Consider the following 22087-nt stretch of genomic DNA (forward strand, 5'->3'; position numbering starts at 1 on the left):
TGATTGTTGCTGAAAACACTGTAACAAAATAATTTTTAAATAGGTGAATAATATTGTGGGACCCACTTTTAATATTAAATATTGCGTGAACAGTGCATAAACAGTATGTGAACAGTGCACGCACAGTACATGCACAGTAATTTTTTCTCTCAAAAGTCAACAAAACCGGCAAAAAAAAAAAAAAAAAAAAAAAAAAAAAAAAAAAAATTTGTACTTTATAAAGTATCTCCTCTCCCCTCCCCCCCCCCCAAAATGAAACATTCAAGTAATTCATTGATAATGTGATGTACCATTCTGAGTAATCTTGCAGTAGTGCACTTTGTCTTCAATATTATACATAACTTTTCTTTTGTTGAATATGTATAACATCGAGCAGTAATGAGAAGTGAGAACTACATATTTTAAGAAAGTTTGGTCCTTTTTTTGCTGTGTTTGTAGATAGTATGTGGGTAAATTAGGGTTTTTTTTTTTTTTTTTTTTGGNAAAAACAGAAAACTCAACTCTACTTTCAACAAGAAGAAGCGCTATCCAAACCTAGGCTTAATATCTTGATCTGATAAAAAAAAACCAATTATCAAAAACAGCTATAAATTAAAACTCTCACAAAAAAAATATATTATTATTTTTATTGATACCCATTACAATATTTTATTTTATCTTAATGTAAAAAATCCTTCCACAACATGTGGGAGCCTGGCAGGTGCTGAAAAACCAGGAGACGATTTATGTTGCTCAGAGCCAGAGGCCAAAGCTCAGTTAAATAGAAAATTAGAAATGGTGAGGGACTCACAGCACCAAGAAAAAAAAACTATAAAAAAAAAATGTAGGACCCAACTAAAGGCAATGATGAGTGAGAAGTGAAATTTCAGCTTGAGACCAGTTTTTGCTTCCAAAAGAGGCAGGCTTTTGCTGTGTTTGGCAAACAAAATGCTCCGGATTCCCTGCCTAAAGTGCCTATACAGACGTGCTCTCCTTGATGCCTGTCCCTCTATTCTTCATCTCTCACTCTCTCTATCTAATAACTCATTGTTTTCTTTGTTGTTCCTCATTACCTACCCTATAGATACAGTTCGAAGTTGTCGTTTTCTCTAGTGTAGTCAAAATCTTGTACCAAACCACATTTGTCACGCTGTCTCAAAGAGTGGCTATTTATTATGTGCTGTTAGTTTTTTTTCGGCTGCCTTCATTGGTTTTGCATTTGGCATTCAAAGTTTGAATTTTTTTTGAAGTGGGTTCATGCTTAAGGTTTTGAACTGGAAGTGGGTTTTGTCAGTTTTGTGTTATAGTCTCAGCTACAGGATTATAAGAGGAAGTTCAGTGTAAAGAAACACCAGGTTAGTCTCTCTCTCATCATTTTCTGCTTGGATACAATTGCTTGTCGTTTTTGTTTTAGCTCTATGGAAAGAGTTGAAAGAGATTAACCCAAGAAATTAACAGCCTTTACTCAGCTGAGCCTAATATATCAATTTTTTTTTCATTGTGCATAAGGTTTTCTTTTTCTTTAACTCAGTTTTATTAGAAATTAAAAAGAGGGTATTGAAATTTTACAGCTTTTGATGTTTTTAAGGTTTGGTTTGTCTTGTACTTTATCTGGGTTTAATTTAATTTAATTTATTTTATTTTTAAATTTTGATACAATGTGAGTATTGGTGAAGATTCAGACAAAATGGGCTTTTTACAATGGTATCGAATTCCAGTGTCTAGTTTATTCTCTGTCTGTTGATTTTCCTGACTGGGATAGTTGTTGAAGTGTGGCAAAGCACTACATGTTTTATGCTGTTGGATTTTCATAAATTATGTCATACACAGCTAATCTTATTTTTTTGAAGGGGTTAAGTACAGCTAATCTTTTATTTAAATAGAGGTTTCTGGTATTTCATTGATGGTGACTTTTTAAAGAAGACTCTCTCTCTCTCTCTCTTACACACACAGACTTGCTGCTGTTGTTACAAACTCAATTAGGGGGTGTCAGTTGTCAATGTTATAACTTATATCTATTATTTTAGACAGCTATTGCTATATAAATGTCGGGGTTGAAATGGGGTTTTGATTTTGGTTGCAAACTCTCTCTCTTTAGAAAAATAAAGGTCAAGTTTGCTGTTGCTGTTATTGAAATATATTGGGGTTTCAAGTTCTCAGCATTTTAATGCTTTTCTGATGTTGAGCTCTATAAGAAGACAGCAATTTCTGTTTTTCAAAATTTAAAAACAAATTGAGGTTCAAAATTGGAATGTTTTCTCTTCCAGTTCTTGCTTTTCCCTTTGCTTAATATTATCATTTTTTCTTTAATACTAAATTGATCATCTTGGTTGTTGCAGGCTAAGGAATTATTGTCTTCCATCTTCTCTATCATGGGGACAATGACGACATCTTCCACACTGCGAGTCCCTTATGAAGCATCTAATTTCGATGAGGTTTCCATGCAGCAGAGTTTGATTTTCGCAGATAGTCTCAAGGTACTCCTGCTCCTTGTTTACACTTCATCTATATAAGCATTACAATCTTCCTTAAAACTTCAAATATTGGCCAAAAATTGGGATTCGGACTTTCAGTTCATCCCTTTAGTCTGATAAGGGAATTGAACATGCTGCAGTTTTTTAAGACTTGACCAAGCTTTATGCAATCAGGCTTCTTAAGATTTTATTTTTTGTTCAACTGTATTTTCTTATAGCATATGTTTGTTCAGGACCTGAAAAATCTAAGAACACAGTTATACTCAGCAGCAGAGTATTTTGAACTATCATACACTAATGATGACCAAAACCAGATGTGAGTTAATCTGATTCATAAATGCTGGTGTTTTAAAGTGAGGTTTCAATTCTATCTTTTCTGAAAGAGGTTATCCTCACATGTGTGCAGTGTAGTAGAAACATTAAAAGATTATACGATTAAAGCTCTTGTGAATACTGTGGACCATTTGGGTTCTATTACATATAAGGTTAATGATCTCTTGGATGAGAAGGTTGATGAAGCTTCTGGAACGGAGCTCCGTGTATCTTCCATTGAGCAGGTGAGCTGGGATTGTTTCTTTAATCAATAAGATACTTGTAAACCTTGAATAGGCACTTATGGTAGGGATGCTCATTAGCAATCATTAGGGTAAAGATTTATGAGTTAACCTAAAGGAGATAGAAATAAAATTACTACTATTTTGGATATTCACTTGATTTTGTTTGATAAAAAATAAATAACAAGTCAGTTCGGAATAGCAGCCCTAACAAAGATTCTTTTAAAGTCGGTGTTTAGTTTTGGTAAAGCCTTATATTTAGCAAAGAGGGAGAATCATGTTTTGTGTATTTCTAATATAATGCAGTGAAAATATTGGTCAAATGGCTCTTGCACCACATTATGATGACTTACTTTTCAGATCAAACATAAGATTTACCTCGCTGTTCTAGTTTAGTAACCATTTCGATAAATTATGCTTCTGTATTACTAATATACTTGGCAATAAGAAATATAAGTGTACTTATAATCCTTATCAGTAAACATGAACAACTTCGATGTGCAAAGTATGATGTTAGGATATCTTGAAAATAACTGGGAAAGAAATGAAAAATGAATACAAGAACTTACATGGTTTGAAGTGACCCAATTTCACTGGTGGAGAAGGCAAAAGATTCAGATGATTGGGGCTGAAAAGCATAAATCACCCTATGCCAAATAGCTGCTTCTTGCTTTAAAAATTAGAAAGTTATGCTCGTTATACTCTGAAAATATTTACTGTTAAGGAAGTCGTTCATCTTTTTAAGGAATTTTCCTACTTACATTGTCAGCCTACCTATACTAAATACGACAATTAAACCTTGTTTGTAAAAAGTCCAACCGGCCACCAAGCTTTTTTCCTTTTACTTGAAACTATCAATGTGCTCAAATTTTCAAAGAACATACGCAATTCTATATATTCAATATAGAAAATTTTTTGATGTGTGGACATTTTTCTTCAAAAATTACATTCATTATCCAAACCTTCAAAGAATGTACACAATTATATATGTACACAACATAAAGTTTACCTGGATACAGTGTAGTTTACAAATATGGGCAATTATCATAGTTTTTTTTTTTTTTTTTTTTGGGCGTGTTGAACGTCCACAAAGCTTGAATTTTTTTATTAAACAGGTTAAACTTTCTCAGTAACTTCAATAAGCAAATGTCCAATTCAATCAATGCAAGGATCCAATTCATTTCATGGAAGCCAGTTAATGAACATAAATAAAACCTTTTCCTGAATGCAATCTACCTGTCTTCTATGATGCAACATCTGAAATTGCAAATTTATTAAATGGTCACTATGGAGCTTGCCCACCCCGCTTTTGGTTGGTGAACATCTTGCTAGAAGATTGGTTTTAAGTTGCAACTGATATTGACTTACAAATCAAATCCTTTTCCAAATACATATAAGCATCTCATCAACAAGGACGCAGTTAAATGAACATTTTTCTTTCCAAATCTATATTGCACGATTTCACTCTTATCAGCATTTCTTGTGTACTTTCCTGGAAAATCTCAGTTTGAGTATCTCACTCTACTTCATGTAACCTTGCTCATGCCGCAGGACAGAGCAGAATCTGCAAGAATTATAAAAGGCGTGATGATTAATAAAAACGTTGGGTTATGGATTATAATTACCAGGCAAATCAGGTTCTACAAACAACCAGAGCAAAGCCATTTGGGCAAATCATTCTAACATTAGTTTAAAATCTGTGCATTAGTATAGCTATTGTACATATAAAAACTTCATAAATTAACCGTCACTCAAAGTAAAACTCATACTACTGCACCTTAGATAAAAAAAGAAATTTCATAACTCATAACCAAAAGTTTGCTACAGCCTAAGGTAACAAGATGTCACAAACAAAAAAAATGATCAATTTCACTGAACAACCAGCCGTGCCAGTTGGTGAATTACATATGGTGTCACAATTCCATTCCTTGTCCAAATTCTTCAATCGTTTTTGTGGCGAGTGTAAGGACGTCCACAAAAGCACTAAATGATGCACGAAGAAATCTTGCTTCTACCGCCTCAAAGTGCCTGTATTAGAAAGACAAAGAGATGGGAAGTTATATAAGGCAATCAGAGAGTTTATTTATATATAAAAGTGACAGGTTGTGGATTCAAGACTAGAAATCAGCCTCCCCCCCCACCCCCCAAAAAAAAAAATTGGGGTTAAAGCTACCCACGAATCACCTCTCCCAAATTAATCAAAAGTGGGAACTTGTGCACTGGGTATGACCTTTTTTAATCAGTAAGATACACATGCATCCATTGGGTTTTAAATCCAAAACATCACCCAAAATCCCATTATTATGGAACAAGGGAGTGCTCTTTGAGCTAAAGCTCATTGGCAAGGGCTTTTATAAATTAAAATAATAAATTTAGTAGAAGATTAATACAAGCAGGCAAACAGGAATTGATCCCAGTTTCTCAAACGATATATCCTGCCTTTTTTTTTTTCCCCTTCACTTTCCCCCCCTCCTGCCCTTCTTTGCTGAGGATTTTCATAGTATTAATCAATACACTATAATGCAATATAGAACAGTTACAATATTAATCATTAACATATTACAATATCGCTTTTAATATTTTATTCAAAACAAAAATTCTTCATTGAAAAAGGTTCCAACTGATAAGAGAGCTTACACTATAAGCTTTCCATTAGACACTTCCATCTGCCTTTTCACTTTATCTGGCTGCAACTGCAATCAGAAATGGAATTGAGTAAGAATCTAAATTTGTCCCACCCCCAAAAACAAAGAAAAAAAAAATGATTTAGGCATCATGAAGGATCACCTCCTTATCAACAGCTAATGCTGCATAGACCATAGAAGCATTCTCCTCAGACTCATAGTCTACTTCCAAGTCACTGCAGATAATATTTCAACTTAGAATTAACTTGGAGGTAAAATTTAAGTACCATTCTAGGGAAATAAATCCTCAAAGGTAGATAAAGTGAACCTGAACATCATGTCACTGAAGTAAACATGTAAACAATGATCGAAGGAATCCATACTCCTTCTCAAAGATAGTTACCCTTTGAAGTTTGTAGTCTTTCATTAGGTCATTTCTAATGGTAAAGAATCTCCTAGATGTATGGTTTATACCTACATTAGGATATATGAAATTATCTATCTTAAATTTTTTTTAAAGTGCACCTTCACCTCACAGATGCTCATTCTTGCATATTTTCTAAAGTATCTCATAATTCGACTACTAGATTTACATGCCTTTCAGATAAACACTTCAAAATGATTTTTTTTTCCCCCAAGAATTTCTAAGTATTTTTCCTGAACAGAGCCCCTGTTCATAACTACGAATGAAAAATTGGAGAAGAATGGCCAAGCAGGCTAGAACAAGCCACCCTTCAAAGAGTGCATAGTAGACCACTGATTGAGAGCTCTTGTGCAGATGATTAAAAAAAAAAAAAAAGTAACCCTTTCCTGTTACTAAACTCCTCGTGAACACAAGTTTAGGATCACTTCAATGGGAAATTAAAATAGAGCACCCAATACCAAAGCTTAACCTCACCCACATTAATTAAGATGGATATTAAGGGCCCATTTGGTTAGGCATTTTGGGAGTTTAAATGAGCGTTTTTAAAACCCAAAACTCTGTTTTGCAACCATAATTCCTCATAGCTTTTTTAGAAACGCTCATTTTAAACTCAAAACACCGTTTTCCATCAGCTTATAAAAACGCGCCCTAAATATCTGAAAGCTAGCAGATTGTAAACATAAAGTAAAGGGTTACAAAGTAGTGGTTGATATCAAAGGTTAGTGCCACTAAAAACTAATTGTTTTCCTCATGTTAAAAGGTTAAAATTTGGTTTGTCCACACTCTTCCAAATTTGTTATACTTTGGCTGTTCTGCCACTCATAGAAGTTACAAAACCAGAAGATACAATTAACCAATTTGACATGAGCTCTGTGCACGCTTGACACACGAAATTAATAGTGTAATACTGAATAAATTACTACTAAACCAACCTTAAATAACCCAACAGAGAACACAGACAATAACAACATAAGCTAAAACTAAACAACAATTATATGAAAATTTACACACGCAACACCCAAAAATTACAAAAAATAATGATACATATGAAGAAAGTGAATGAAACCCACATTGGTTTGGCAATAAAGATCCCAACTTTAAGAATGTAAATTAAAGAAAACGCTGAAAAGCATCAAACCCAGAAAACCCAGTTGACACTGAGACTTAATATGACAGAAAGTATTCAAATTCACATACAAATTAGAACAAGAATTCAAGAGAGAGACAGAGAGACTAACCAGTTGAACTCCCATTGGAGTTGTGTGCCTGCCATGTCAGCAACTGGAGCAGCCATAGCTTCAAGCTTTGAGAAAGAGAGAGTAAGATACGGGCTTTGGAAATTAGGGCACTGAAATCGTCTCGTTCTCTCAAATGATTTTATTTTTTGAGTTCATGTAATGGAGTTGGGCTTTAAAAAAACACTCAACAGGCCCGATAATAACTTTAAAAAAAAAAAAAATTAATGCAAATATTTTTTTTTTTTTAGGAAATTTGAACTTATGGTGTCTGTTACTGATGAGTGTTCTTTATCATCAGACTAAGACACCAATTAATTTTTGGTATAGGCAAAAAAAAAAACACTCAACAGGCCCGATAATAACTTTTAAAAAAAAAATTTTAATGCAAATATTTTTTTTTTTAGGAAATTTCAACTTATGGTGTCTGTTACTGATGAGTGTTCTTTATCATCAGACTAAGACACCAATTAATTTTTGGTGTAGGCAAAGATTTAATCTCAGATCTCTTATACAATCATCAAAGACTTTACCAGTTGAGCTAACTGGAACTTACATACAAATATCATATTATTATCTCACAAACACACTTCTCTTCATTAAAAAAAAAAAAAAAAAAAAAACTCACAAACACACCATATTTTGATTATCACTTGTCTCATTATTTCTCATTGTTATTAATCTCATTGGTGTTGGAGCTATTACATGGCCCGACCCTGCCTATTTAAAATCGAAATCAACATAGCATCATAATGTTAGATTGTTGATAGTGTGATTCATCTAACCTATCAACGTATATTTTAAGATACTTATTAATACATTTTTTCATAATCAAATAAGACAACATGATGTTGTGTAGTGTAAAAATCAAATTGGATCATTTTACATTTTTGAAGGATTTGAATGCTACTTTTGCAACTCTAATGGCCTGTTTGGAAATTTAGAGAGGGAGGAAAGTAGAGGGGAGTAGAGGGGAGGAGAGTAAAGGGAAATGGTTCCCTCCACCTTGTTTGGATGTTTTTAAAATTAGTAAAAGGGAATGGAGTAATTAGTCATTCCCCTTATTTGGATGTTTTAAAAATTAAGATGGAGATGAGAGGAAATTATTAAAATAGACAAATTTACCCCTATTTGAAAATGAACTTGCAACATTGGTTTATGAAAAATTTGTTAGATTAAATAATTATGACTATAGCATGCAATATATTTTTTTTATGTGAATTAAATAATCAACATTAGTCTATGATTAAATTTTTTTTTCTACTTTTTTATTATACTAAAAAAAACCATCCTTAATTGATAATAATTAAAATAAGAAAAAAATGTTTGGTTTATTTGTTTACTGAAAAAATCAACAAAATATTGAATTTTGAGTGTTTCTTTCATTTTTTATTATTATTTTTAATATTTTTATTTTATTTTTCTTAGTCCGTGAATTTATATTGATTATATATTACACAAAGATACACTGGAAGTCTTTATTACCTCAGACATGTACTGTTTCAAAAACCTATAAATTGCTTATTATGTGACCATAGTGACTCTGTGCACAAGAGGCTCACAAAAAAAGTGGCACACAAATTGCTCATTACCCTTTTTTTTTTTTTTTTGGTTAGAAAACATTGTAGTTTTGTTAATGTAATAAGGGTAAATTAGGTAATTTACTTGGTCAAAAATTTATGTACTCTACTCTCCCTCCAAATCTCTCCAATTTGGGGAATTAAAAATAAGGGGTTGAAGGTAGTTGAAACCCCTCCAAACCCTTCCAAACCCCTCCCACTTTTTCCTTAAAAAACTTCCAAATAAGGTAATTGAACTACTCTCCCTCCCTCTCTCTACTCTACTCTCCCTCTTTTTTTAAACTCCCAAACAGGCCATAAGAGACAAATTAGAAAAATGGATAAATTTTAAGCACGAAAATTGATTTTGGCCGTAGATTTTAACAACTTTGCTCTAACGAGTAATGTACTTGTTATAAGTCATATATTCATTAGATATTAATCAAGAAATAGATATTATGGTTTTTAATGAATTAATTCTGTGTGTATGTTACTTATATTTAGATTTAAAATAAAAGTAATGCTACAGGCAAAAACTATTTTACAATAATTTTACAAACTGGTAATTTGGCCAACTTTTTATTGGTTTTCATCTAGGCCCACCATTAACATCACTTTTTCATTTACTAATAACCACTCACCACATCAACAGTTTGTAAAAAAGTTTGTATCTCTGGTATTATTCTTAAAATAAAACATTTGTTCCATTTATTTTATTCTATAAAAATACTTGTTTTGTATGAATAAGTATTTAACAAAATTGAATATAACATACTAACACCATGGGTGAGTTATCCAATATCCAATGGCATGGTTACTTTTTTTCTTCTTTGGTAATATGGTCATCAAGATACATGTGGCCAAGTCTGACTATTCTATTAAAAGTTCATAATTGATAAAAAAAATTGAGATTAAGGCTTGATTGTTGTTGTTGGCATAATCACTCCTGCAGGTTGAGGTATACATCTTGAATTATACCCTTGAACATGTGACATTGATTCACTCACCGATTGAAGCTATAAAGACCTTAGTGGAAGTCACTAGGTCAGGCTATAATCTTTAGTTGTTGGGATAAGATTCCCTTCCATTGAATCCACAAATTCCCTTCCATTCTTATTTATTTGTCAACTCATCATTTTCTTTCTTTATATAATAATAATAATAATAATACGAGGAAAAAAAAAAAGTTTGGTTCCAAACATATTTAAAAGTATCTTACTCCAACTGACAATGTGGCAATTGAATAAACTATTTATTTGTACTTTTAGGTACATAACTTTTTAAAATGAGTCATGTGACTTGTTAAAATAATACACCTATAGAGCTTTATAATTTACCACATAATAAGTTAAAAAAATAGCTTCTAATAACATGTTGAAGCCAAACTTTGTCATATTATATGAATACTGGCCTCATCACATGTGCTTTGTGCATGCGATAAGGCCTGCCCTTTTTTTTTTTTTTTTGGTTTTGTCTAGTGTACGTGAGATTAGGACTTAAGGAAATAGGAAATTAAAAAAAAAAAAACAAAACAAAACAAAAAAACAAATAAATAAATAAAAGAAACCTATGAGTATTGATAAAGTTTAAAAAAAAAAAAAATGGAACATGGTCTTGAGGGAAATATTAAAGTGGATTGAGAAGTTTTTTTTTTTTTTTTTAAATTTAATTTTTTAATTTTTGGATAAGTTTGTTTTGAAGATATGGATTAGTAAGAAAATGTCCTATTTTGTAGGCATTTTATGTGAAGTTAGAGATATATTTTTGCCAGGTTATCCTCAAGTTTTATCCTTATTAAACTTAGGGTCTAGGGGTATTTTTGAACAACATAAAAGTCTAATCCAAAAAGATGAATCCTCTTGTAAATAATATGAATAGATATGACATGCATATATTTGGTTCCGTGCCATGCCAATGATGCAATACCAAGGCCAAAATGAAAAAAAGACACTCAATGGTCCTAAGTTTTTAAAGATATTTTCCTTCAAAAAATTTTTTTTTTTAAGATATTCAAAATTTAAAAGTGAAAAGAGTTTATAATTTATAATTAAGATTCTATTTTTTATATTTAATTAACAATATACATATCATTCTCAAAAAACAATATACATATTATATGATATACATCATTTCATTAAATTTTAAATTATATCATGTTAAATTAATTTAAGTTAAAATCTTAAAAATGAGTACATTTAAAATGAAATGAAAAATAAGAAAAAACAGGTTGCTAATTCAGAGAAGAAGAAGAAGAAGAAGAAAGACAAGTTGCATGTTTTTGTTGCATTATCCATTTATCCTATCAGTGAGCATATTGGTATATTCGAGCGGGATTCTTAGGTACATAACACGTAAATGATAGGATCGTACATGATTATATAGTAATCTAGCATAACTATAACTATTCTTAATTTCTTCTTATTGGATTTTAATCTACTCCTCTTTTATTGCTTTAAATATGCATGGTATATTATTCAGCACAACCTAAAGATTCTCCCTCTCTCTCTCTCTCTCTCTCTCTCAAAATTTCTTATCTTTCTTGTTTGTTTCATTGTTTACCAACCTCTCTCTCAATCAAACAAATCTGAAAAACCTCAGACTCAGAGGATGTTCATCTCTCAGAAAGAAGTGACAGGCGCGTTCTCTTTCTCTCCCTCGGTAAGTTTTTTTTTTTTCTTTTTTTTCCTGTGAGAATTCAAATGCTACCTTAATATTGTTGCTGACAAACTGTTTTCTTTGAAACCAAACATTGGATTATAATAACATATTAATTGTCTTAGGCTAGTATTTATATATATAGTATATTGAATGTTTGATTTAGTCCACCATAACATGGAGGACATGAATATTGGACCACCTGAATCAAACAATAGTGCTTCGTTCAATCATCTCTCCTTTTTCTATACATATGATGTTTATAGCTTTCTATATGTATTTTTTTTATTATGTGATTTACCGTTAGCTCGCCTAATAAAATCACTTATTTTTAGATAAGAGTTTTGTATTCAAATCATACTCATACTAAAAAAGTCTGATTATAATATTGACCTGAGGATGTAGAACAATCATTATGAATTGAAAGGAATGTCGTGAATTTTAATATCTATCTATCTATATATATATATATATAATTTGTGGTTTCTTCTGCTATGTTGTATGTTTAAGTTGTAATAAGTAATAACGACTTTTGAATATTATATTTAGTTATAGTTGGTTGCATTGTAACTGGGAAAACCAGTTCATTACAGCAGTGCTTTTTAAACATGGTCTTTTTTGCAACATGGATGCATCACTTCCATTGTTTGGAAAAATTGAGGTGGCCGAACTATAGTTTTGGAACTGATAATATGCCTGTGTTCGATAGATTAATTAAAATTTGTATAAAAAATTTAAAATTTTTACTAGTAAAGTTGAAATTATGTTAATAATTATTTTGATAATTAATGAGTCATGTGAAAAAAGTACATAATTTTACTATGTGTAATTCATGTTGATAGTCACCTGGAAGTTAGCACAAACATAGTACTTAAGATGCAACTCTTTTATATTAAAACAAAAAACTATGAAAAGTGATCAACATAATTAAAACACATAATAAATTTTATTATAAATTTTTTGAAATTTTGGGTAGTAAAATTTTAGTTGGAGTAGCACTTTATATTTCTTGAAATTTGTAGATAATACAGTTTTAACAATTATTTTAACAATTGTTAGAGACATATTTTATGTAATTGGCTAATCTTTTGATAAAATGCACTTTACATGTAATTTGGTAGATCTAAGATGGGTTTAGGACTTTAAGAAACATATTGTTCAAGTCAAGTGTTAAAGTCATGAAAATTTGACCAAAAAACAAGTGAAGAAAAAATGTTCATTAAATCTTGACAACAATCTCAACAGAAAGACCTCTATCAAGGTTTATAGTTGAAACTCGACACAAGTTATTTTTGTCAAGACTTACGAAATCAGAACTTTTAGATCTGATTTTCGACTCAAGCTGAAATATTTGTATAGGGTTTCTTTTCTCATAACTCTAGACATATATAAGGCTTATTTTAAAAGGTTGTCGTGCATGCAAAAAATGCCCTAGTTCATTATTCTTTCTGAAGAAGTTATTGCATCATTACGCTAAGGGTTTTGTGACCAAAGAACTTCCTGATCTTTATCATTGATGAACTAAAGAATTTTGCAGCCAACAACCTCTGCAAGTTGCTGGAGTTAGTCACGTATAGGGATTCATGCTCATTGGTTAGTCACATACTGAGATTCGTGCATCAAGAGAAAGATTGCCGCTATAATACAAGTTCAATTGGGTATTAGGGTAAGGGTTCAACTGTAGGTTAGTATTTCAGTATAATCCAAAGGGTTTAGTAAGATTCCTTATTCTTGTAACCGCTTGTGATTGATAATAGTAAATTCTTGTGAGTGGTGACCTTAAAATCACCCGGTGGGGTTTTACCTCTGTAGTTTTCCCCATTTGTAAACAAATCACCTGTGTCAAATTTATTTTCAGCTGCATTTAGATAATTAGGTGATTTGTTTGTGATGTCTGGCTATTGCACGAAATTTGATCTAATTAATTAACTTGGGTAATTAATTAATTAATTAATTGCAAGGTGTCAATTCATTTTATCCCAGCAACAATTAATAAACAGCTTGTTATTTTGGTAATAGAACTTTGTTTAAAATAAATTATCTTAATATGGTTGATAAGCCACATAACGCCGATTAAATAAAAAACCCTCATAACTCAAAAACCCATTACAAGAGATGAAACACATATTTTGAAACTATTGGTGCAATCATCTCAGTACTTGTGAAGCCCTTTTGGTGAGACGCATGTTTTGATCTTGGTGTATGGAACATCTCAACGATATTCAATGGGAGAAAGCCCCAGGTTTGTTCAGATATAGTCTCTCTTAGTTCTATGGAAATCAAATACATGAAAATCATTGCACTTACAATTTTAACTTTGACATAGAATTTGCCAACACTAAAATGATCATTTGTGTAGTTTCTAATATACTTCTAACTTAATTATTATTATGAGATAATTTTTGCTTCTTTCATTCTTTGGAAGTTCCACTCTTGAATTTTGGACTTCTTTGGAAGTTCCAACTCTTGAATTTTTAACTTTTCTTTTTATTTTTTTAAGGGTAAGCTACTGTTATTCATGCATTTGATAGGTCATAAATCAATATCACATTCCATAATACTCCAGAGAAAGTTGGTGATCTAAACTTTTTCCCCGAGTTTTTTATTTTTAAAAGAGAAGCTTATAATCTTTGGGGTCAAATCCCAAAATATTATTAAATTTTGATTAGAAGATCTTTCTTTTTATGTTTGGGTTCCATCTAGTACAGCCCCTGCTGGGCACTTTAGAGCTGTTTGAAATTTCATTATTTTCTGTGACAAGTGACAGCTGCATTTCAATATGTAGGTTTGGTACTTGTCCATTTCAAAGTTCTAACATGACCATTAGTTTAACTAGCATTTCATGGTGCTTCCACTAGAAACATACATGGTTTAATTCCCTTTTCCCACGATTATCGAATTATAAAAATAAAAAATAAAAAAATGTTCTAGCAACCTTGTAAAGCTTTCTTTGTAATTAACTTATAGTTGCACTTATGCCTTTGAGATTCCAAAACTATGATTATTCTGTATCTCGAGTGTCAAGAAGCAGAGAGAGTTTTAAACAAAGGAGTCAAGAAGCCTTTTTTTTCTTCTTATAAATTGCCACTCAAAAGGGCATTGAGTTTGTTGAGGATTAGACACAAGGGGATTTGTTACATCATCTTTTGCAAGTATAAAAAATTAAACATGAATCGATAGCAAGGGGAGAGGTATCTGCCTAAATATTGGCTGTCCCAATCTCCCACCTTTTTTGCTTCCAATCGCTTTGAAAATCTGAATGGCCGAATTGTCAGCCTCTCATCTTTTGTTAAAAAAATCGTTTTATGAATCCTGTGTATTCAGTATTCATCACTTGTTATGGTATATGAGGTAATGGAAGGGTGACATATCAATAAGCCCCTGCAAAAAGGAAAAGAAATGTTTAGCTTCTTTTATTTATACTCTTAATCAAGAAAAGAGGCAACAACAACAACAAAAATCTTGGAGTGTAGGATTACCAGTAAAGACATGGGTTCATTGACCATCATCTGATGCAAGGGAAGGTCCAACTTTAACTGGTTTTAAACTTTTTAGAAGCTTTCGTCCATACTCAAATGCCAAAACAATGAGACCAAAGAGGTATAACAGGAAAATATTCAGTCTTGATAGAACGTAAGGCACGATAGAGATATTGCTTCCTCCCTCTGTGTTTATTCTGATTAATGTCACCCTTGGCCCTATCCACCCTGCAGTAAAAAAAAAGAAAGAAAGCAACTTGTATTAACACATGATTTCAAAAAGGAATGTAGAATTTTATATTGCATATGTGATTTGGTTATTGTTAGTTTGTTACTTATGATTTAAGTAACATCATATTTTTGGTTAGTAGCTAGCTTCATCAAAAGTTGTTCAACTAGTCTATTGAGGTTAATTTTATGAACATGTTACTTATTAATAGCCCAACATTCAATATCATAAAACATAGCTCATCTTAGTTCAACTTGGTTACACCCTGAAGCTATGATGGATAAGCTCTTATTATGGTATACTCTAAGCAATAACTCTGGTTAGCAGCTGAGCTAGTTTTTTTTATCACAAGCATACTGAAGGCTAGAATTATAGTTAAGAAATTCCAGTGTAGTGAATTTCCTGTCATTAATTAAAATTTCCAGATCACTTTATCCACAATATTGATATGCAATGGCTGAAGGGCTAAAACTAGAAGATACTTCTAAGTGCTATTAAGGAATTATTGGGCACTCCTACAGCACTATACTTCCTATTTACATGCATATCTGTCCTACTCCTATCTGCGAACTCACATGCAAGGCCCTATTTTATGTTAGTAGGGATTGTGGTGCTCTGATAGTATTGGATAATGACTCCTGAGCTACAGCTAAAGGTCATGATGTCAATCCAATCAAAGGAAGAAAGAGAGGCTTTTGTCTTCAATGCGGAATACTTACCAGACTTTTTCTTTGGCAAATTAGTCCATTCATTAGGATTGATACTCACTTCTGATGCCTTGATTAACTCAAGAATTGCTTGATTGACCTGAAATTTAAGGGAAAAGAAAAGTTTTTAGGTTCTGTTCTCCTTGTAAACTATGGTCCAATCAAGTCATGGTCATAGATTTCAAGAAGCACTAATAATTATTATTATTATTATTATTATTATTATTAAGCACCGATTATTTAAATCCTTTTGTCTAAGATTTTCACCATGCCATAATCCAATGAGCTGCTTTATTGTAATCAAATCAATTATAGATGAAAAATATACCTCTTCAGTCCTCTCATGGCTCACTAGATGACCTCCATGAAGTTCTATCATTCTGGCAACAGGATGAAGCTTCTCTGCAAGTCTCCTTGCATAATATATTTGAGCAATTATATCATGCCTACACATTCACAAACAAAGTCTTGAGTGGAAATCCTGAATCAATGAAATTAAATGGTAAAATGTTCTAAAATTTATCCTTTCTAAAGCTTTAAAAATTGAGTTTGCAAGATATGCTTATTACTCATTGTACAAAAGAGTATTATCTTGATACATATCACAGAACATAACAACAATGCTCAAGTGCAATAAGAAATAGAGTTGAGAAAAGATTTTGTGACCAAGCACTGTTTAATTAATGCAGAAAATATGCCTGCACACCTGCCATGAATGACTGAAACAAGAAATCCAGCTGAACGGATCAATTCAATTTCTGTTCGTGTCATTTTATGGGTCCAGCAAGCATTAAGTTGACCCTCAAAACCATAGTTAGACTGCATTCCAGTTGCTGATATACCTTTTACATATTCCTGCAGCACACAGGTTGTAGGTCAAGTTAGGGACATCTTAATGTAAAGTCTATGAACAATTAATTGAGAATGATTTTCAGTTAATAGAAAACCCAATTCTATGTTTAACCTCAATACTTCTAGGTGATGTTTTCAAAATTTTACAACAAATAGTTAAAGGAACGCGATTGAGAAGTGATAAGCATTTAACATTTCTTACTTGATATAAGATTGCTCTTCTTGTGTTAGGTCCAATACATTCTTCAAGATATTCCTGCAGATTGTAGATAAAGCGAAATTGTACAAGTTAACCACAAAAAGAATGGAAGTGTATTTCTAGTTTAGAATAAGTGAAAATAAACCAGCACAAAAATAATTGTAAAACGAATATCAAGATTATCTTCCACTAAATGTTCAAATAAAACAGTTTTTTTCAGCAGTTGAACATCCAAATATTAAATAGCAAAACTCTGGACAGAACTGAGAGCATCTTTTTACCTCTGAGTAGTGGGTGTCCAAGTCAACAGCTGCCCGTTGCTCAGGAGATTTGGCCCGTAAGAAACGGATTGCAACGGATAAAGTTTTTAGATCAAGCTTCAAGAAACAAAATAATTTGAGCATCTTTTTGAGAATAAGTTACTTACAAAATTAAGTTACCGAACATAATAAATTTATATCAGGTGAGAATTTTACAATAATTTATCGCTACAAAGTAGCTTTTGATACGGGATATCTAGCAGATCCCCATAAGTAGAACACATCATGTGCACATGTTGGGCAATGGACATCTTATGTTTGCAATAGACACCAACACAACTCATATCTGTAAAGCAAACCTATCGGTGATTGCACTTCCTTTTTTTGTTAAATATGCAGAATTACAAGCACACGCTCATAATTTTTGAAACCACATGAAATTCATCTGTAATTGATGACTTAGATTCAAGATGGCTAGAGAAGAACAGACTCGTGTGGAAGCCCAACACTAAGAATGTGGGTCTTGTGCCATTCATGAAGCCCATGACAAGAAATTCTTTTGATTTGCAGTCAACCGTCCATGATAGTCTTTTGGCCCTAATAAAAGCTAATTTTAATCCTTAATTAAACTAAGGATTAAAATTAGCTTTTATTAGGGTTTTCTGATTTATAAGGCAAGTAAATCTTTGTTATTGTGATTTGCAAATGAGATTTAACAACTCATGGTTTTTTAATCTTGTGTAATTTTTTCTCTTCTTCTTCTCTTCTTTATCTTGTAATCTCTGCAATCTTCTCTGATTTCTTATTCTCCTTCTTGGCCTCAACTTTTGAAACTACTTTGTTCTCCAGTAGTATCACCAACACAACTGGTTTTCTTATTTTCTAACTAAAAATCTTATTTTCATATCCCTTACCTTTCTACACTCAGCCATCTTCAAAACACTCCGCAAAAGTTCATTGTGCACAATTGCCAAAAGAAGAAAAAGAAAATCACTTTTTAAGTTGCACATGATTGATCTCTGCTCCCTCATCCGGAGACTAAATATGATATACTGAAAAGGAGCATCTCTTAAGCCTTGCAAAATCAAAAGTCCTCACTTCTTCTCCTCTCAGTTCACAATCATCTCCTCCAATGACAAGTGGTGGTACATCTAGTTGATTCAGTAATGAAATAATACTCACATTTACCTCCATTTAGTTTTGTACAAAGCTAAAGAAGTTTTGGTACGGATGGTAAAACACATCTTTTGAATTATGAGTCAAACTATGACAGCAATGCAACAGATCTCAACTGTGTGCATTCATACTTGATATCAAATCATGTACTTGCAGTTGTTCCAGAAATTACACCCTGAAAGAGTCATCTAGTCCAATATAACGTATAAACGCTGCTGCATAGCTAACAAGATTTAGTTTCAACTGATAACCAGTACCTGTCCACCCACCCAACCAGCCAACCAATGGCAATAGTATGGATTGTGGACAACGTGGTAACCTCACATTAGGATACAAGACAGTCTGCAATAATTTGGTTTGGCAACATGGATCTTTTTATATAATGCAAACCTTTTTTAAACATTAAATTAAAAAAAAAAAAAAATTTACAAGGTTTAATAGTTATGCCTCCCAAACTATAGTCATTTAAAAGCAGTCTTCTAAGTTGAGTATATAAAATTAATGACATAATTTGGGCAAGGATGAGCTAGATGTTTGAATTTTGAAACCAACATGGGTTCCACTATATTAAATAAAAATGAGGAAAGCTGCCACATTTGTTAAACATGACCGGAAAGAAACAATGAGGTTGTACTCATATGATAGACATAACATCAATATTCCACAGTTCAAAAAGGAAATAAAGATAGTCAAGATGAGTGGTGCCGAGAGATATAAAATACCTTTGGAAAACATTCGAAACCTCCACCCGTCACATTAAGTAAAGCCAAAGACAGAATTCTTTCAGGCACCATTGCTGCCAACTTGCAAGCTATCATAGCTCCTGTTTTGACAGTAAAAGGAAAGAAACTTAAAATGGATTTGATTCAGTATCAATCAATGAAAATAGTTTTCCTGTAATGTGAATCTAGATCATGGTACCAAGGCATTATGAAAATCAACCATTTCCTCTTTGATAAGTAATAAAAAACCATTTAGAGAATCATAAAGTTGAATTTCAATATTTCAACCAAGTGATTCCTGAAACTTCATCAAAATAGAACATTTTCTCTTAAACATTAAGGCTAAAACACCACCAATAGTTCCTTGATTTTCTTGTCCTAATAATGCAACACTCCAATTTAAGGGGTTTAAGGGGTACTTTGTAACTTGCCCGAATATAAACCTAGTTGAACTAAATCTAAACATGAAAGTTCAGGGTCATAGACTTACCCATGGAGTGTCCAAAAACATGAGCTTTTTTCCAGCCCAAATGATCCATCAGTGCAATTGCATCATTTGCCATAATCTTTGTTCTGCACCCCAACAATCAGAGCCCATTAATCAGAAATTCAATCCATATTTAAAAAAGCTAACCTCCTAGTAAAAGAGCCATTTGATTACTCAAACTTAAGAAAATAAAATTGAAAAAAAAAAGAAAAAAATTCAACTTTGTTATTTGACTTTGACTTGTACAAGATAAAAAATTCACTCCAACGAATAGTTTCTAGATAGTCTCATCTAGGAGAAAGCTGTCATTTCCTCCAATTCTGAATTTAAGTCACATAATCATTCAATAAAATGGAGTAAGGAAGAAAGAAGATTAAAATCCAAGCAAATGTGAAACATAACAATCCCAATGAACAAAAAATTTAGCAGAAAATTCACATGGACAAAAGCACACACGCGCGTCCACAGCACGCGCCTCAAAATGCAAGTGTGGATTCAAAAAAAGAATGAAAAAGACATTATATCCTCATCTCTATGTCATACAATGTGAATTGTTACCTTACAAAAACCCAACAAAAATCTAGGGAAAACTGAAAAAATGAACAACTTTATTAATTATTATCCTCGTCTATGTTATATCAAAGATTCAAGACCACGTGCACACTAAATTAGGCTAGAATAAACTTTTACGAACTCGATGAACATACGTGTAATGAGATTTTTTGATGGGTACGAAGCTCTGACCCATTCCACGATTATCAAAGGCACAGACCTCGATGCCACCGCCACTCTCATTGTCATCTGGAATTGGATTCCAATCACAGACACCGCTCCTCGTTTCATCTTCATTGGGCAAATCGCTCCCCATCATACCTTTGATCTGTGGGCCCCATGACTCGTGGGTCCCAGCTAATCCTGACCATCCAAATTCATCACCAACCAAAAAAAAAAACCATCAAAATTCAATCACAACCCATTTCAATACATACAGATTCTGAATTGAATTGATCACCAAAAATTCCAAATACCCAGACATGAAAAATGTAAAAAGAAGTGGCACCTATGATGAGGAGGACCTTGGTGGGTCCATGACCATAGGTTCTGTAAAAGATTTTGGTCCCATTCTCGTTGTTGTTGTTGTTGTTTTGGTCGAGGTTGAGCTCTGTGTCTACGCTGTCTTGATGGGTTTTTCTAACCTCGCAAAACGGCATCGTTGTTTTTTTTTTTAATAGACACAGCTGGGAGGGAGAAAAGAAAGAAAAACAAAGAAAATGTGGGTTTTTATTAAGGTTTAGATGTCTTGTAATGAATTGGAGGAGAGAGAGAGAGAGAGAGAGAGAGAGGAGGTTCGGTCTGAAAGTCCTATGGTTTTTAAAGAGTTTGGTGCCGCCTAATACGTATCCCTCGGATCCTACCACGTAGGATGGTCGGCTCGTTCTTTCTTTTCTATAATGTAAACCAAACTCGCTAAATCGGGAAGTTACTGTTATAAATTATGTTGCACTATTGCATATGCAGTCCCAAATAAAGAAAATAGAGAAAGATTGCTTTTTAAAATTTCTTAATAATAATAGTTGAATAATTAATTCTAGTTTTTCCGATAATTAGGTGAGAAAGTAATCATGTTTAAGGGTCCGTTTAAAAATTAAAAAATTGTCAAAAAATAATTAGGATCTAGTTGATACTGTTTTTTAAACAACAGTTTTCAATATATAATACAATACGCATTATCACCTCACTTTTTTTCATTTATTTTTATAATATTTAAATAAGGTTACTAAAAGTTTCTTATCAAACCGAGTCTTTAGTCACTTTTTCATAAAATATTCTAAAAATAGTATATAAGTTAGTAAAACTCTTATTTTAATAATTAATAAAATGATGATTTGTTGATGATAATTGACTTTTTAGAAATTGCAAGTTTCAACTCTCAACGTAGTTTCCAACTAATCTGGTGAATAATGGTTACATTCTTGTCCAATTGCAAGAAAGTTGGGATCTTTTTGTGGGCGAAAAAGGTCTGTTTGGTGGGGGCAAATTGCCAAAGAGTGGTAAAATGGTTAGTGGGAACAATGTCTAAAGTTGAGTCAGAGCCGCATGGTTTGAATATTTTTTTCCTTCTTTCGGTGTCAACAACATTTTTAAATAAAAGCTTTGACTTCTTTTTTGTGTGCCACTTCTTGTGGTCTCCATAAGACAGCAGAGTACTATTTACCCTTCCATCAGACTGATTTGGTATTTTTTTTTTTTTTCATCTCACATGAGAAGGTTGTATTAATTAAATGGGTCTGGTTAATGTGTACTTTAAAGTACACATTAAGCCATCCACTTTTAAAAATATTTTTTCAAAAATTAAAAAAGTTGTCAATATTTTTTTAATTTTTGAGAAAATTTTTTCTAAAAATAAAAATTATTGTGTACTTTTAGGACATATGTTAGTAAAATCCTAATTAAATTAATGGTGAAATTTAT

At 32.2% G+C, this 22087-nt stretch overlaps 3 protein-coding genes and 1 long non-coding RNA gene across 7 annotated transcripts; 2 read left to right on the forward strand and 2 right to left on the reverse strand.

Annotated features, from left to right (window-relative positions):
* Nucleotides 1-666: 666 nt before the first annotated feature.
* On the forward strand, nucleotides 667-4055 carry LOC112034602 (protein ABIL3). Of its 3 annotated transcripts, none has more exons than XM_065763820.1 (4): nucleotides 667-1334; nucleotides 2319-2456; nucleotides 2687-2769; nucleotides 2860-4055. In XM_065763820.1, exons 2-4 carry the CDS (start codon nucleotides 2352-2354, stop codon nucleotides 3038-3040), a joined length of 369 nt encoding a protein of 122 aa, XP_065619892.1. In that variant the 5' UTR covers nucleotides 667-1334; nucleotides 2319-2351; the 3' UTR covers nucleotides 3041-4055. The 3 variants fall into 3 exon arrangements, with proteins under 3 accessions (XP_065619892.1, XP_065619891.1, XP_065619893.1); XM_065763819.1 differs by lacking the exon at nucleotides 667-1334 and adding an exon at nucleotides 1929-2087; XM_065763821.1 differs by lacking the exon at nucleotides 667-1334 and adding an exon at nucleotides 2094-2217.
* Nucleotides 4056-4161: 106 nt separating this feature from the next.
* On the reverse strand, nucleotides 4162-7438 carry LOC112034625 (uncharacterized). The gene is made up of 5 exons (XM_024067444.2): nucleotides 7294-7438; nucleotides 5795-5867; nucleotides 5645-5700; nucleotides 4913-5035; nucleotides 4162-4571 (listed from the first exon to the last, which is right to left on the reverse strand). The coding sequence occupies exons 1-4, from the start codon at nucleotides 7347-7349 to the stop codon at nucleotides 4921-4923; spliced, it is 300 nt and encodes a 99-aa protein (XP_023923212.1). The 5' UTR covers nucleotides 7350-7438; the 3' UTR covers nucleotides 4162-4571; nucleotides 4913-4920.
* A 3847-nt stretch (nucleotides 7439-11285) lies between these two features.
* Nucleotides 11286-16164, forward strand: LOC136063432 (uncharacterized). 2 transcript variants are annotated; one of them, XR_010625090.1, is made up of 2 exons: nucleotides 11286-11507; nucleotides 13032-16164. It is a non-coding gene; the product is annotated as an uncharacterized LOC136063432 (long non-coding RNA). The 2 variants fall into 2 exon arrangements; XR_010625089.1 differs by having other exon boundaries at nucleotides 13042-16164.
* Nucleotides 14557-20976, reverse strand: LOC112034603 (uncharacterized). The gene is made up of 11 exons (XM_024067416.2): nucleotides 20676-20976; nucleotides 20323-20530; nucleotides 19619-19701; nucleotides 19129-19229; nucleotides 17252-17347; nucleotides 16974-17027; nucleotides 16626-16774; nucleotides 16248-16365; nucleotides 15932-16019; nucleotides 14984-15211; nucleotides 14557-14885 (listed from the first exon to the last, which is right to left on the reverse strand). Exons 1-10 carry the CDS (start codon nucleotides 20824-20826, stop codon nucleotides 15000-15002), a joined length of 1260 nt encoding a protein of 419 aa, XP_023923184.1. The 5' UTR covers nucleotides 20827-20976; the 3' UTR covers nucleotides 14557-14885; nucleotides 14984-14999.
* Between the last annotated feature and the right edge of the window lie 1111 nt (nucleotides 20977-22087).

Source organism: Quercus suber, unplaced genomic scaffold (genome assembly GCF_002906115.3).
Source record: "Quercus suber isolate HL8 unplaced genomic scaffold, Cork oak 2.0 scaffold_526, whole genome shotgun sequence".
NCBI lineage: Eukaryota > Viridiplantae > Streptophyta > Magnoliopsida > Fagales > Fagaceae > Quercus > Quercus suber.